Source organism: Coptis chinensis, chromosome 3 (genome assembly GCF_015680905.1).
Source record: "Coptis chinensis isolate HL-2020 chromosome 3, ASM1568090v1, whole genome shotgun sequence".
Taxonomy (NCBI): Eukaryota; Viridiplantae; Streptophyta; class Magnoliopsida; order Ranunculales; family Ranunculaceae; genus Coptis; species Coptis chinensis.
The window spans coordinates 70,934,234-70,951,058 of record NC_141458.1 but is presented as its reverse complement, the minus strand read 5'-3'; the positions used below and the strand labels follow the sequence as shown (position 1 = coordinate 70,951,058).

At 42.3% G+C, this 16,825-nt stretch overlaps 1 protein-coding gene across 1 annotated transcript; it reads right to left on the bottom strand.

Moving 5' to 3' along the window:
* Positions 1-15,097: 15,097 nt before the first annotated feature.
* Positions 15,098-15,805, bottom strand: LOC147510634 (uncharacterized). Its single transcript, XM_086598204.1, has one exon. The coding sequence runs from the start codon at positions 15,803-15,805 to the stop codon at positions 15,098-15,100; it is 708 nt and encodes a 235-aa protein (XP_086454330.1).
* Positions 15,806-16,825: the final 1,020 nt, after the last annotated feature.

Sequence of the window (16,825 nt, the reverse complement as noted above, 5' to 3'; positions counted from 1 at the left end):
AAAAGATGTTTACTGGTATTTGGCTGGTGGAGTTGGTGGACTGACTTTTGTGGTGGGGCCAAGAGAGGGAGATGGTGAGGGGTGGAATTTGAGCTAATCGAGCCGAGTTTTATTATATTCGGCTCGGCTCGTTTATTTATAAACAAATTGAATCCAAACCGAATTTATACCAGCTCGGTTATTTTACACTGTAATGATGGTATTTGAGTTTATTGAGCATCTGCACGTTTATTGAGCAAGTTATAATATAGGAACTTAGCTCGTTTAGTTCAACCAGTTTGAGTAGAGTTTAAACGAACCGAACCCGAGCTACTCCCTCAAATTCCACCCCTAAAGATGGTGAATCACTTTGTTTGACAATTCTAGCGGTTCAGACTTTCGGTGTCATTTACTTCACTGTGAGTCTGTGATGTTTGTGTCTACCGCGCGCTTTCACATGGGAATTTGCCTGATATCCTGATTATCCTCCTAGCGTGAAGGTGACATAACATTGTTAATTGCCATTACTCGTATACATGACATTGTTCATTGCCATTACTCGTAATAATTTTTTGACACCAGAATATATTGTCATTATTCTAATCTCTACAGTGTCGTCACAAACTTAAATAGAGTACTCAACTTAAATATTTAAATTCCATCATTCATAATTCCTGAAACTGTTCTCACCATTCTATTTCTTTCTTGAATTTTCCTTTTGAAATTGTATTTAGGATTATATAACGAAATTCAGAGAACGAGAACTTGGGATATGTCGTGGTCAAATATTGTCAACCCGACATTTCAGCCTATTGTGAGGGAGTAATATTCACATCTAATCCAATGAATATCAAGCATGTGTCCAGCACAAACATGAATGCAGATCGACCTCGATCCTCGTCCTCATAGCTCGCTTTATAGCGACTTAACTAGGGCAATCGATCTGACTAATTTGTAGTCAACCGACTCGGAAGTCTTCGTCTCACGAGCTCGTTTTATAGTAACTCGCTACACATGAACGACCTCTCATGGTAGTGATCTCCCAGACTCTCACTCATCTCAACGGTTGGTAACGTATGTCTTTATTACTAGTATCAAGATCGGAGCTTCAGGCACGCTTTATAATAACTCGCCATCATGGCTCGAGAGTGATCTGAAGATCTAGATCTGACCTTATGCGCGAGAGCAGGAGGCGCAACCCCTTGCCTATATAAAGAGGTTGAGGAACTACGTCTGACTTGATTCAAGTTCTCCCCAAAGAGAGGACTTGATACGTAGGCACTTCGTCTATACGAACTTGGTCAATCCAAATCATCCATTCCATCTCCTCCGAATTATCTACACATGTAAGGTTAGACGAAATATAACCTTTATATTGGTGTCGTCTGTGGCTCGATTTCTTGAGTTCACAAACATTCAAACAAAAACTTTCGAACAAAATCTCAAACCTACGAAGCATGAAAAACCTACACGATCAACTAAAGGCTATGACTACCCAGATAGAAGCCATGAACGGTAGCATCGCCCAGCTCCGACAGGAGAACACCGCTCTCAAAACCTAGGTCAAATCCCAGAGTCTGAACGGAGTTACCGCTGAGGACGGGATCAATGAAGTCAACCAACAGATCAACAGCCTCTCCCAGCGGATCGAACAGAGCACTGGGAAGAAGGACGCCACTCAGGTCGTCCACAAGATGCTGAAGACGTACCAGGCATCACCTTTCACTCTCGAAGTACTCAATAAATCCTTCCCTCAAGATTTCATTCATTCAACCTCGGTTCTCGATAAAGACGCGGCTCGTGCCCAATCGACCGCGTGGCTCGCTACATTCAGAGCCTTGCACTCTACAGTGCGCAGGAGTTCGACCACCTACAATGTCGCTTGTTCCCAGCAAGCTTAAAAGACGGAGCTCTCGACTGGTTTTACTTGCTAGGACAAAACTCAATCCACAACCCGAAAAGCTCAGCGGCCGGTTAAGCTAGCGAAGACGTCCCTGCGAGGCGTAAGGCGACCGACCTCAATTCACTCTTTCAATTGTCTCAAAAGAGTGACGAACCAATTCGCACCTTCTTGGGACGTTTCAAGACAGAGCTACTGTCCATGGAGAGCGGCCTTAAGGAGTCGTTCACCACAGTGGCCTTCTCAAATGCGAACAGGAAAAACACTAATCTGTCTAGGTCGCTCATGAAAGAGCACCCCAAAACACTAGCCGAACTGTACGCACGCGTGGAGAAATATATCGAGCTTACTGAAGGCATTGAAAAAGAAAGTCTGAAGGTTGCAGGTGAGTTCGCTGCGATCTCAGATAACGCCCCGTCCTCCAACAAGCGACCCAGGCAACAGGGTCAGTAGACCAGCAACCAAAATGAAACGAAAAGAGAGTTCGCTATGCTTACAAGATCTCCAAGTTATATACTGGAGAAAATAAAAAACACGGCTTATTACCAACCTGAGGTAAAACGGCTAGAGGACACACCAGGGAAGCCGTACTGCGCTTTCCATAAAGCAAAGTGCTATGAGACCAACGAATGTCGGGGGCTCAAGTACTACCTTCAAGACCTCATCGAGGCAGGGCATCTCAAACACTACATTGATATACCTGATGGCGACCTGCACCACAAACTCATGGCTCGCAGAGAGCGGAGCCGAACTCCACCACAACCAAGCAATAGAGCTCGCTCCCATGCTAGAGGACGTTCACACGAGTGATCACATCGCCAGCACTCCTCTGACAGAGACACCAACAGAACCATCAACATGATCACCTTCCAAGTCAACTCGGTCACGTCCTCTAGAGAGAAAAGGAGACGAGTGGGCGCCCTCCACGAAGTCTACCAGTTCTCCTCACAAACAACCTACATCCCATGCACAAATGGCCGCAGCTCAGGAGACATCACATTCACTAAAGCCGACCTCAACAAGGTGTGCCTCCCACATAATGATGCCTTGGTACTCCACGTCAAAATCAGCGACTGGACTGTCAAATACGCCCTGATCGATCCAGGCAATTCGTGTGATATCCTATTCTATTGCACTTTGAAGGAGATGAACTTGCCCAAATCAGTTATGGTCGATCCAATAGCCCCCCTATATAGCTTCAACGGATCACGAGCTGATCCAATAGGTGACATCATTCTACCTGCCTCGGTGGGATCACATGAAGACAAAGTTAACATCAACACATGCTTCAACATTCTAGATGTCAACTCATCCTATACTGCTATACTAGGACGCCGTTGGATCCACAAGATGCAAGCAGTCCCATCAATAGTTCATCAAGTGTTGCGTTTCCCTAGCCCCAGAGGCATGATGGAGCTCCGCAGCAACCAGCTCGACGCTCACAATTGTAATCAGATCCACTCAGTTAGCAAGCCTGCTGGGGCTTCACTAAAAAACAAAGGCGAGATTGCTAAAACCAATTTGGCAGAAGACTTCATCTCTGAGGTTAAGACCTTAACCAATACCTCACACAGCGAGCTTACTAAATAGAACATTGGGGGCTCGGTAAAAAACGTCCCTCCAGAAGTCCAGACCCCAGAGGTCGCCCCACCCCTTCAAGCGAAAGAGACACTGCAAGATACCAAGACCCCAGAGGTCGCTCAGCCTTACTGAAATGGCTACTCAGACTGAGATGAAGGAAAAAGTCAACCTAGGAACTGAGGACGACCCCATGTTCGTTTATGTATGAGCTAACCCTGATCCCACTCTCAAGGCACAACTTGTAAGTTTTTTTCATTAAATAAAGATGTTTTTGCTTGGTCGTATATCGATGTGCCTAGAATTGATCCCAATATTACATGCCATAAGTTAAATGTTAACCCTAATGTTAAGCTAGTTCGCCAACGACCTAGGAAACTATCTTTTCGGTTCAAAAAAGCAATAAACGACGAGATCGACAATCTAAAAAAAGTAGGCTTCATTAGAGAAAAGCAATAAATGACGAGATCGACAATCTAAAAAAAGAATAGCACAGTTCGCCTATGTGTCGACTTCACCAATGTTAACCAAGAAACCCCTAAAGGGCTTCCCCTTACTAAGAATCAACCAACTCATAGACCAAACAACTGGCCACAAACTCATGTCATTCATGGACGCTTACAGTGGCTACAACCAGATCCCATTGGCCGAAGAAGACCAATAAAAAACATCGTTTGTAACAGAATAGGGCATCTACTTGTTACAATATTCTCCCGTTCGGCTTAAAGAACGCTGGAGCAACCTACCAATGATTGGTCACCGAAATGTTCCAAGACATGTTAGGAAACACCATGAAAGTCTACATAGATGACATGGTTGTAAAAATCAAGAAATCTGGAGATCACTCAGATCATCTCGAACAAGTGTTCTCCAGACTCAGGCGAACTCAGATGAAGCTCAACCCAGAGAAATGCCTCTTCGGCGTCTCTTCCGGGAAATTCCTGGGATATCAAGTATCTCAGCGAGGGATAGAAGCGAACCCATACCAGATTCGAGCATTTTTGGATATTCCAGATCCAAAAACAAAGAAGCAAATACAGAAACTATCAGGAATGGTGGCAGCTCTAAACGGATTCATATCGAGAGCGTTAGACAAATGCCGATCCTTCCTACTCCACCAGTTCTCATGGACTAACAATGCCATGGGCATTCTCCACCCTCAAAGATGGCAAAACTCCATTGATGGCAAAATCGATTGAACGGGTCGGTACCAATTTTTCGACTTCGCTATTAATTCATCTCTCTTCAAAGAGGAACGAAACGTAGAGAAACCGATTTACTTCGCCAGCAAAACACTATTGACAGCCGAGAAGAACTACTCACATATTGAAAAGCAGTACTGGCACTACTTTATTCAGCAAGAAAGTTCAGGCCTTATTTCCAAGCACACCCAATCAAAGTGCTCACCGACCTGCCACTAAAGAAGATACTTCTCAAAGCCAACAAGACGACTTGCATGGCAATATGGGTAGAAGAACTCGGTGAACACCACATTGAATTCACTCCAAGAACCTCCCAGAAAGGTTAGGTCGTTGTTGATTTCTCAGCAGATTTCCCAGTTGACGACCTGAACTGGGAATCAGAAGAGAACGCCCTGACTTCTAATTCGGTGACCATACGATCATACGTCTCCTTAGCATCTACTGCCACCTTTTTACACTTACCAGCAAAGTCATTTACTGTGGCCAACTTCCCTTCCAGCTCGCTTGCCCAGTTCTCTGCGATCGTGCTTTGTAAGGAAAGGGTAACGACTTGCCCCCTAAGGTCGCTCAACTCTTTCTATTCAGCCTGTTGCACCTCACGAACACTGGCAAGCTCGTCCCTCAGCTTCTCCAACTCGCCTTTCTCAATTTTAGCAAACTGAACAGCAGTTTTCATCTTCTGGTACCCAGCTATAATCTGCAGCCAAGTGAACACGGTTAGAAACACAAATAAAGCTCGTACAAACAAAGCCTCATTTTCAGATCACGGTTTGGCACTTACCAAGCAATGAGCCCGGTCCAACGCTCACAGGTTCTTATCCAGATCCTTCGAGTCCAGATCCTTCCGATCACCATCCAACGTAATCCCTTCCAACAAGCATGACGCTACAGGTGCGGGCTTATAACTACAGTCCGACCTCTTCACGGTCACCTCCCGGCTAGTTCGCTCATTGACATAAACAAGGTTACGTTCTATGTCATCCCCACCAGCACTAAGATGACCCTTCCCAACTTTCGCACTAGGAGCTTTCTCCTTCACCCTCTCAGCGACAGTTCCAGCATCCTCGAGACCCAGAACGCTAAAGTCTAACGAGGGCCTAGATCTGGAAGACCGAGTTGTCTTCCCACCAGTTCGCTCCCCACTAGTAGCACCATAATTGCTATCGAGGACGACTTTAGCCGCTTTAGCGACCTTCGCAGCCCTAGAAACAGGCTCGTTAGCCTTCCTCTTCAGGGAACTCTTTCACTCACGAGGAACGAAAGAGATGTCCTCCGTATCAATGGGGAAGCTCTCCTGTCCTTCCCCCTTTCCACTAGTAGCAGACCTATCCACTCCAGGTCGCTTCCCGCTACCACCGACTCCCCCACTAAGTCGCACTGACCCACCGCCATTTTTCCTCCTCTACTCCTTACTCACTATCCTGCTGTCTTCACGCTCCATGCTTGAATTGCTAGATGACTTGGTGACGTCCGTACCTCTGGACCTCTTCTTCTGCTGCCTCCTCTTTGCCCTGATCCCGCGTCCTCCTCTTTCAACAAAGTAGCTGGCCACTTCAGGCAACTTCTCTCACTTCTCAGCACGAGTCAGACAAGCAAACTTCTCTATCACACTACGACCTTTCTTTCTGGCAATAACGACCTCTACAAACATAAGAAAGCCAAAGGTTAGTTCGTTATTAGCACATACTTGTCAACATACAAAACAGAGGCATGATTCACCATACAGCCTAGTACGTACCAGTAAAATTACAAACCCTAGTCTCCACACTATAACCAGAGGTGCAATAATTCCCAATTATAAAAAAAGGCCTCTTCTCCCAGGGTTCGTTACTAACCCCATCCAGAACGCTAGACTTTCCAGTCAAAGTCTGTAAGCTAAAATTGTTCACGCTAGATCGTTTTACAACAAAGTGCTCAACAATATCCACAACACCAATGTTGTATTCTCCACTTTCATTCAAAAGATAAAATACCCTAAGCAAACGCCATGTGTTCCCAACGAACTGGCAGGGCGCTTTCTCACAAAAATTTAAAAACTCACATATTAACCTAGAAAACGGTAATCTCAACCCCGCTCTTAGTTGCCCCTCGTAGATAACCACACCATAATCATGGGGGACGAACGCGCTGCTAAAAACGGCAGCGTCCTCACCCAGTTTGTGAATCTCCAGATCGCTCACACGAATATCATAAGCGCGCCTCAATTCACCAAAGCTTTTCAGTGCTCGCTTATCTACTACCCTAGGAGGCAAACCACTAGAGGATGAGGCACTAGAAATGCTCGCCACTGCGATCGCAGATTCAGAACCAACATCCTCTATCTCCTTACTCAAATTAACCTCCCTAACCTCCTCAGACTAGGTATCATCATAATCAGACATTATTTTTCCTCTTTTCAAGCTCACAACAACTACTCAACCAAGACTAAAACCAGAAATCGAGTAAAGGTAAAGCGAGCAGAAAGTAAAGTATAAGAAACAAAAATGGCAGAAACTAACTTTAGCTCTTGTTCTCAAGGGAAGCAAAAGAGGAACCCCACAACTCGCCAGGCGTACATCATAAGCCACCCATCGGTTTGTTTTTCAAAAATAAAACACAATTATTTTATCTAACCCTAGCGTGCAACGTAGTCATGCAAAACGAGGCGTCTGTGTTGTGACCTTTCAAATAAAATGTACCATATGCCATCCACGTGCAAGCTTAAATCTCTCAGCAGATCGCTCACATGAACAAAATGACCTACTGAGATGGGGCTGTGTGAGGGGGTAGTATTCACATCCAATGAATATCAAGCACGTGTCCAGCACAAATATGAATGCAGATCGACCTCGATCCTCGTCCTCATAGCTCGCTTCATAGCGACTGAACTAGGGCAATCGATCTGACTAATCTGTAGTCAACCGACCCGGAAGTCTTCGTCTCACAAACTCACTTCATAGTAACTCGTTACACACGAATGACCTCTCATGGTAGCGATCTCCCAGACTCTCACTCATCTCAACGGTCGGTAATGTATGTCTTTATTACTACCATCAAGACCGGAGCTTCAGGCATGCTTCATAATAACTCGCCATCATGGCTCGGGAGTGACCTGAAAACCTAGATCTGACCTGACGCACGAGAGCAGGAGACGCAACCCCTTGCCTATATAAAGAGGATGAGGAACTACGTCTGACCTGATTCAAGTTTCCCACAGAGAGAGAACTTGATACGTAGGCAATTCGTCCATACGAACTCGGTCAATCCAAATCATCCATTCCATCTCCTCCAAATTACCTACACCTATAAGGTTAGACGAAATATAACATTTACACCTATAATTTTATGACTAACTTGAGATATCGACATGATTATTGATATCTTACTTTTAAGTTTAGTTGTTACAGAGAAAGGCAGGAGAGAAGGAGAAAGAATGAGGGGAGAAGAAGAAGAAGAAGAGGAATGGACACGCATCAAGACACAATTGGACAAGATTTAAGCTGGAGGACTATATAAAGTGAGAATCAGGAGAAAGAAGATTCGTTCTATTTTTCTTCCACAAAACTTGTAAAAACCAGAGCGATAGTGAGCAATTCTAAGCGATCTATAAACCGCCATTGTTAAACAATAAACTTGAATTACTTCATCTCAAATCCTTCAAACACATCATAAGCATCATTGTTCTTTAAAGAAACTCTCTTGAACATTACATTGGCGCCGTCCGTGAATCAAAGACAAGAAAAGTTTTTTCTTTGAGATCGAATCCGTTTCAGATATTAGTGGTAAAGAGTAATCATTCGTGTTCAAGGAAGTTTTGTGAGATCAATGGAGTGTTCATCTTCTTTTCACAATGCCTCCAAAGCGTGCTACAACAAGTAAGGCAGTAACAGCAAATGAAGAGAGTACTTCTCAAGTGGCATCTAAAAATGAGGAACGAAGAACAAGACGTTCACTGAGTAGATTGTTGGAGGAAGTAGAAGAGATACAGGAAGAAGAGATATCTTTGCGAATCTTGTTAAAAAAGTTTAAAGAGCTGGAAAAACAAAACAAGGCTCTGATAGCAGAAAACAAAGAAGTGAGGGAAGAGAACGAGAGGCGTGCAGTGGAAGATTTATATGAGAAAGATGGGGTTGAGTCGAGTTCGGGTACTCCAGTAGCGAGGAAGAGCCATCTCGAGGAAGTGAGAAAAATCCATCTCAAAGAGGTACAGTCAGTGGCAAAAACAACACCAAAGGTGGTACAAGAGGAAGAAAAAAAACAAGCACCCCAGCTAATCACTAAAGAAATGGTACAAGAAATTATGCAGAGACAATTCGGGGATCAGCTGCTGGAGAAAGTATCAGCCTCGGTTCGTAAATTAGCTGATGACGTAGGTCGAAACCCTCTAAAAAAGGAGATAGAGAGAGTGGCATTACCCCCAAAATTCAAAAATCCTAAATTCACTCAATATGATGGGACTACATACCCAATGGACCATCTTTTCAGTTACTGACACCAGTTCTCGATTTATCATGGAATTGAGTATTGGGATTCGGTGCTATGTCGATCTTTTTCTTCAAGCTTAAAAGGCAAAGCACTGAAATGGTTATGTACGATACCTGAAAGGACCATTTCTTGCTTTCGTGAGATTGAGGAGAAATTCCTCACGAATTATGGGCATCAAAGGGTAAAACCGAAGCAGGTATCGGTTTTATTCTAATTGAAACAAGGAAAGAAGGAATTATTAAAAGATTTTTTGGCCCGATTTAAGGCCGGAACTCAATTAGTGGAGAGGCTTGACGAGTCGGAGATGACGACTATCATGGATTTCCAAACGGGTTTGATTCCAAGATCAGATATGCACAAATATCTTTTGCGCAAGGAAGTTAAAAGTTTGCAGGAACTGTATGACAAAGCTGACAGAGATATTCGGGTGGAAGAAAGGATACAAGCAGCCACGGTGCAAACTGTATTGTAAGTATCGGAGTCAGGATAGAAAGATAGGGATAATAGAGATCGACATGAGAGTCAGGACTCATCGAGATTAGACAACAAAAGACCTCAGGAGAATTATACAAGTCGGGATAATTAACCGCAGCAAAGAAGGAGGTATGAAAGAACACTAAAAGAGGAGCTAGATCTTAAAAAATTTATTGCCATTAATACCACACCTGAAGATATTTTAAAGAGGGTGGCGAAAGAAGATTTTGTCATATGGCCACAATACACTCTTAAGGAAATAAAGGGCAAACCTTATTGCCACTTTCATAAAGTTGAGAATCACGAGACAAACAGATGTCTGTAATTGTTGAAAGAAATTGATAGATTGATGAAAGAGGGCAAGTTGCGAGAGTTTAAGGCTGATATCAAACCAGCAGAGATTGCTACCATACATGAAAAACCCCTTGGTGTAATTAATATGATCTATAAAGGGGAGATACCTCAGAAGACAATTATTCGAGACAAAATAAGAAAGATATCGGCAGTAAAAAAAGTTCTCGAGGTCAATGTCTAGCCCATTCCCGTTAATAAGAGTCTGGTATCGGCCAGTATACCAGGAGCCATATTGTTTGTACCTGACAATTTTTTTTTAAGATAAGCTAGGGTTAGGCTGACCCTCACCTGTATTAATTAACAAAATCTTACATAGGTGGTTCCTAGAGCATCCTCCTCTATGAGTCTATGCAATTCTCTATCTGGAGGAGGTATAAACACTAACAAATCATTACAGAAATAAGGCTTTAGTCCTGCAAGTAAGTCTGCGGCTTATTAGCTTCCCTAAAAACATGCGAGAAAGAACAAAAGCTGAATTTCGCAGCTAGTTTTGAGATCAGAGACTCAATTTGAACATGTCCATGGAGGTTTTGCAATCTTAGTGATGATTTTCACTGCTGTAAGGGAATCAGATTCCACTTCCACCTTATGATATCCTAGCTCATAGCATAGCTCAAGCCTGATCGCAATAGCTTTCAACTCCTGATAGATTACAGATTGAATGTCACCACTTCCCGTATAAGCTGCCAACACCTCGCCATGTCAATTTCTGATGGCACCTCCATGACCAGATCCCTCCTCCATCAAAGCTCCACCGGCATTTAGTTTTACCTTTCCTTCCTCTGGTGGGATCCAATTGCACTGACGCATCTTCATTGCTCTGAACTTGAGCTAAATACCCAGTGACTGACAGAGCTTCCTAGCTTCTAGAGAATCTATGATTTCAGATGCTTGAGTCTGAATATATGCCTTGGTTTTTCTGATGATTTTCCTCAAGACCACTACAGCTAGTCTAACATTGCTATTGAATCGTCGCCCATTTCTTTCTTTCCATATCCCATCCACTGCCGCACAAATGTAGACCTTATAAATTTCTGCCACTAAACTGGATCCTCTGCATAATCTCAACAACGAGGACCATTCCCTATTTGAACTTCTACCATCAGTCATAATTCCCAGAGCACTTTTTATGCCATTGAAAACCTTTCGCGAATATGCGCAATCCAAAATAAAGATGATTAGAGAATTCTCTACTTTGGTTGCATAAGTAACAGGAAGAGGAAGAGAGGATTTTTTTGTGTACCAACCTATCTTGTGTTGATAAACTATTAGAGAACAGCTGCCAGGTCATAAAAGAATGTCTTGGTATAACCAACCTGCCCCAAACAAGTCTTTGCCATCTTACTTTTTCTCCTTTTGTCCTCAAAGCTTCATATACACTGCTCGATGTGAACTTCCCACTCTGGTGAGGCTTCCACACCACTCGATCCTGATCTAAATGTTTATTGATTCTTGTATTCAAGATGTCCTCTTGTAGCCTGTTACATTGGATATTTTGTACCACTTCATTCCAATCACCTTCTCATAAGAGTTCATCCACTGTGGCATTGATTGGAAGCTGGATTTCAGCTACTGCATGCGCATTGAACAAGAGAAGGCTACTATTACACCAGAGATCGTGCCATACAAGCGTGTCTATACCATTAGAGATAGAGTACATAATTAGATCTCGTGCTTCTTTTCTGCTCTGTAGAATGTTCCTCCATGACCATGAACAATCTTGCGGGATTGTCATAGTCCATAGGTATTTGTGATCCAGTTGATTCTTCCATACCCAATCAACCCAAATACTACTTTCCTTAGTAGCTATTTTGAATACCAATCCATAATAAGCTCCTTTATTCTATACATCCATGTTCATGATCCCTAATCCACCTTCTTCCTTTGTCTTGCAGATGGTTCTTAGACTCACTTGATGCACACATCTATTTATATCAGTTCCATTCCATAGAAAAGTCGCACATATCTTTTCCACATGTTCTAGAACAATTTTTGGTAGGATGAATGTTCTAGCCCAATAAATATGTAGTGAGCTCAGCACTGATAAGATTAATTGCAGTCTACCTACATGAGAGAGTAGTTTAGCTTTCTAGTCCTTGATTCTGCTTGTAACCTTATCTATCAGAGGTTGACATTCTCTGACTCCAAGCCTAGCAGAGAAGAGAGGAAGTCCTAGGTATCGTACTGGAGGAATTACGAGTTCAATACCTAGAATCTGAGCCAAAGCCAAACCATCTTGTTGTCCCATGGCATCAATCATAATAGTGGTCTTATGCGAATTTATTTGTAGCCCAGTAGCTACGCTGAATTCCACCAAACATTCTCTGAGAGCATATATAGAATTCACTTCTCCTTTACAGAAAAATAAAACATCGTCTGCAAATGCCAGGTGCGCGAGTTGATTCCTCTTGCATTTAGAATGGAATTGGATGAGCTTATTTTCCACTCTCTCTAATTAGACAACCAAGAACTTCCATTATGAGCACAAACAAATATGGAGACATGGGGTCCCCCTACCTTAAACCTCTACCTCCGGAGAAAAAACCTTCAAGAGAGCCATTTATGAGGACAGAATAAGAAGGTGAGCTAATGCATAGCTAAATCCACATTTTCAGCTTGGGTGGGAACTGGAATCTATCCAGCATGTAAAAGATGGACTGCTAACTCACCATATCATAGGCCTTCCTGATATCCAGTTTCACTGAGCACCTGGGGGTGTCGTGTCTTCTATCATATCCTCTCAGAACTTCATGGGACAAAAAGATATTATCCTGTATAGATCTCTTTGGGATGAACGCTGGCTGATTATCATGTACTAGTTCAGGCAACACCATCTTCAACCTATTGGTAATAACTTTGGAAACACATTTGTATATCATGTTGCACAAAGCAATAGGTCTGAAATCTTCTACTTTGGATGGTGAAATCACTTTTGGGATTAGACAGAGAAATGTTGCGTTTGTACCTCGAGGCATTTTGTTTGTACTAAACACATTTTTGATGGCGTTCACAACATCCACCCCTACTATATCCCAGCAAAATTTGAAAAAGAAAGGATTATAACCATCAGGTCCTGGCACATTATTGTTTTCCATCTCAAATAAGGCTTCCCTGATTTTTGTGTCAGTCACCTCAGCTTCCAATGCCACACTCATTTCTGGATCAACAGTGTTTCTGACATTTAGCTCCATGAAAAATTCTCTATCACTAACTGGTGGAGCTGAAACACCCAACATCTGAGTGAAATATTTCACTATGCTCTGTGTTACTTCTGCCTGTCCATGAGCTGTACCACCACTATCATTCGCTATCGCCCATATTCCTCTCCTGGCTGCCTTTTCCTTCAAGGAGTTGAAGAAAAAACTCTAACACCTATCCCCTTCTGACATCTATTGAGCCTCAGACTTTTGGGCCAAATCTATTGCTTCAGCTCTTGCTAGATAAATATATTTCTTCATAGCCTGCTTTTCACATAATCCCAAACCCACATCAGAAGAATTATTTTGGAGGTGAATCTGTGCGTCTCTTAACTGCTGCCTTGCTGCTATAACTCTCTCATGTAAGTTGGAAAAGTTTTTCCTGGCCCAAGGTCTGATCCTCTCCTTAAGCATCTTGAGTTTTTGGATAAGAACATACATAGGATTTACATATATCTTTGTATTCCAAACTTCTTCTAGGATGATTTTGAACTCCGGTTGATAAACCCAAAAGTTACAAAATCTATAGGGGCTGGAATTGGGGACCGACTAAAATCATTCCATGTGAGGAGCATGGGGGAATGATCGGAAACTCCCTGAGGTAAGAATTCAGCCCCTGAGTTTGGATATGTTTTTAGCCACAAACTGTTAACAAGGCATCTATCTATTCTTGACATAATGCTTGCAGCACCAATAGATTTATTCCACCATTTATAAAAGAATCTGCTAGAATTGATATCCGTTAGCCCAACATTCTGGAGACAGAGTATAAAGTCCTGGGCTTCTCTGGGATGCATAGGATCACCACCTATTCTTTCATTCGCAGTCCTGATGTTGTTAAAATCTCCCGCAACACACCACAATTTATTTATTGAACCATGCAGCCTTATCACATCTTTTCACAATGCTAACCTTTCTTGAAAAGAATTGCTCGTATACACCATTGTAAGAAAAAATTCTTTTGCCTTGGGAAGGTATTCAACTTTACAATGAATGAATTGCTCGGTCATATCAAGTTTCTGTAACTTCACAACAAAAGGATCCCAACATATCCAAATTTTGCCTGACAAAGCTTTCTCATAGTTATTTTCATGCTCCCATGTAGGACAACAAACACTACGTATGCCATCATACTTCTCCTTCTTCACTTTTGTTTTGAGTATCCCATACAAGCATAATTTCTTATCAATTCTCACCTTATTTATTTCCTTTGCTTTCAAAAGGTCATTAGCTCCTCTCACATTCCAAATACATACAGGGCCTATCATTAGTGATGATGTTTTTTATTCTTTGCTCCCTTGGGTCTCCCCTTGTTTTTGCTACCTTGTTTTTTTTCCACTAGCTGCTTGGTTCTGTTTACCTTGACTTCAAGTCACAACTCCACCTTTAAAGGGAGTTTGAGGCTCTTTGGACAAAGGAAGGAGATTTTTGTCTTTGAAATAGACAGTTTCTTCATCAGACACAACTTCTTCAGTCAACTCCCCAAGTCTTGTGCTTTCACTGGTGTTATTGTATTCTTCGTGTTCCTCATCGTAGTACATCAAAGGATTGAACCCTATAGCTTGCTCAACGCCTTGTGTAATTTCCTCATAAGGCACTAAAGCATTATCATACTCTCCCACTTCCACCACTGAATTACTCACCCTGTTCTCATTGTTCACCACCCTAGATTGCTCCTATTCCATTTCTGCACCACTTGCAGGTTCTTGTATCTCCGTAGCTTGTTCATTTTCTCTAGCTGACCTTGTCCGAACCCCTTAACCCCTCTCACAATCCCCATCCCTGTGTTCACTATTCCTATCACCACTGTGCTCAGTCCCTCTATCAGCTTCGCCATTTTCAGCTACCACTGTACTGACCACTATACTGACCTCTGTAATGACCTATGTACTGACCACTGTACTAACCTATGTAATGACCTCTGTACTGACCACTTCCTCTATTTCTGGCTACGTCTCAGCACAATGTTCCGTATCTATGACTCTGTCTGGGATCCTTGTTACCATTTCCTCATTGGTGATGATGTTTATCAACTCCTCTCTTTCTGATGGTCGATCCTCAGGGGTCTGCCTTACTGCGGCTTCAGCAAGGCTTGTAATTTCTTCCCCTGCTTCATTCCTTAGAGTGCGACTCTCAGGAATAGTGACTGAGTTATCCTCCATCACCTCTTTCTGTCTATCAGTTTCTATAGTGTTGCCTTTCCTCAAACACCCTGCAGTCTTGTGCCCAAACTTCCTACAGTAGTCACACATCTTTGGTATCCAGCCATATTCCACCGATATCATTCTAATATCATCACCACCCATATCTATATCAAAGGTGTCAAGTAACTTTGAGTTAATCTCTACTAACACACTAACTCTAGCAAAAGCAAATCTTTTCCTTGTAGCAGTGGCTTCATCCATCCTCTGAGGTTCCCCTATTCTGCTTGCCAGAAACCCTAATCCTTCCCCAGTCCATAAATCCTTTGGCACATTGTATAAGTTTACCCAAATTGGAATAGCTTTGAGTATATTTTTTCTCTTTTCAACATCTTGATTCCATTGGGTAACTATGAAACACTTTCCTGCCATGTATATCTGAGCCATTTCTAGAACCCTTCTCTTATCTTCTTCATTGGTAAATTTGAAGTAGAAGAGATTTGTATCCGCAACCATCTCATAATCCCCCTTTGTTTTCCATTTTTTCCTTAGGAATTCTCTTACCACTGGATATGGTAGTTTTTGTTCCAAAAAAACCCCACAACATAGTCTTTCCATATATTCCGACCTTTACAAATTAACTCCTATGGTACTTGTGTAATACCCTCGACTATATTTAGACTGAACTGTTTAAGACCAGTTTCTAAAGTACTTCCTTTATCTCCCTGAAATAGTGCGTTCCAGTTACGTGGTTGCCCTCTTGGATTATCGCCATTACTCCTTGAGAGCAAACTCTATCCACCCTATGATTGAGGTTTTGTGACTAAGCATTTGTGTTTGTGGTTTGAAGAGTTGGGAAGTTCTGGAGGTTCTAAACATGAGAACTCATATTGCTAACAAAGTTTAATTTTTTTTTCCACTAAAGAACTCTCACTGTGAACAATGGAGGATTTTACCTAAAGTGGAAAAAAACATGCGATTGTAAGGGATAAGAAAACTTGACTAAGAGTTTTTTTTTCCTATTCTAGGGAAAAAGAGAGAACACAGGATCATGAAATAGATTAAGTAATGTTGCAACCGTTTTCCACAAGGATGGCCCCCATTGTTAATAAAGGTTGCTTGTACTTGACGACTTGTCAAAGGTTATGTTGCCACATGATAATGCCTTGTTAATCACAATGCGAATATATGGATATGACGTTTATAAGGTCTTGGTGGATTGCGGTAGCTCGGTTAACATTCCATTATGGAGAGCTTTTACGAGCATTGGTCTCGACGAAACACATCTAAAAGCCTCACAGTTAAATCTATATGGATTTAACGGAAGCTCCACGAAGCCAGTGGGGGAGATTAAATTGCCAATTCGAGCTGGGCCTCAAAATGTGATGACGAAGTTCGTAGTCATCAGGCATCATTCATATCACAATGCAATCTTGGGAAGGAAGTGGATACACGATATGTCACAACCCGAATTTCTAAACAATTACAAAGTGAATATTTGAAATATAAATATCTCAAACATCACTATGTTCAATT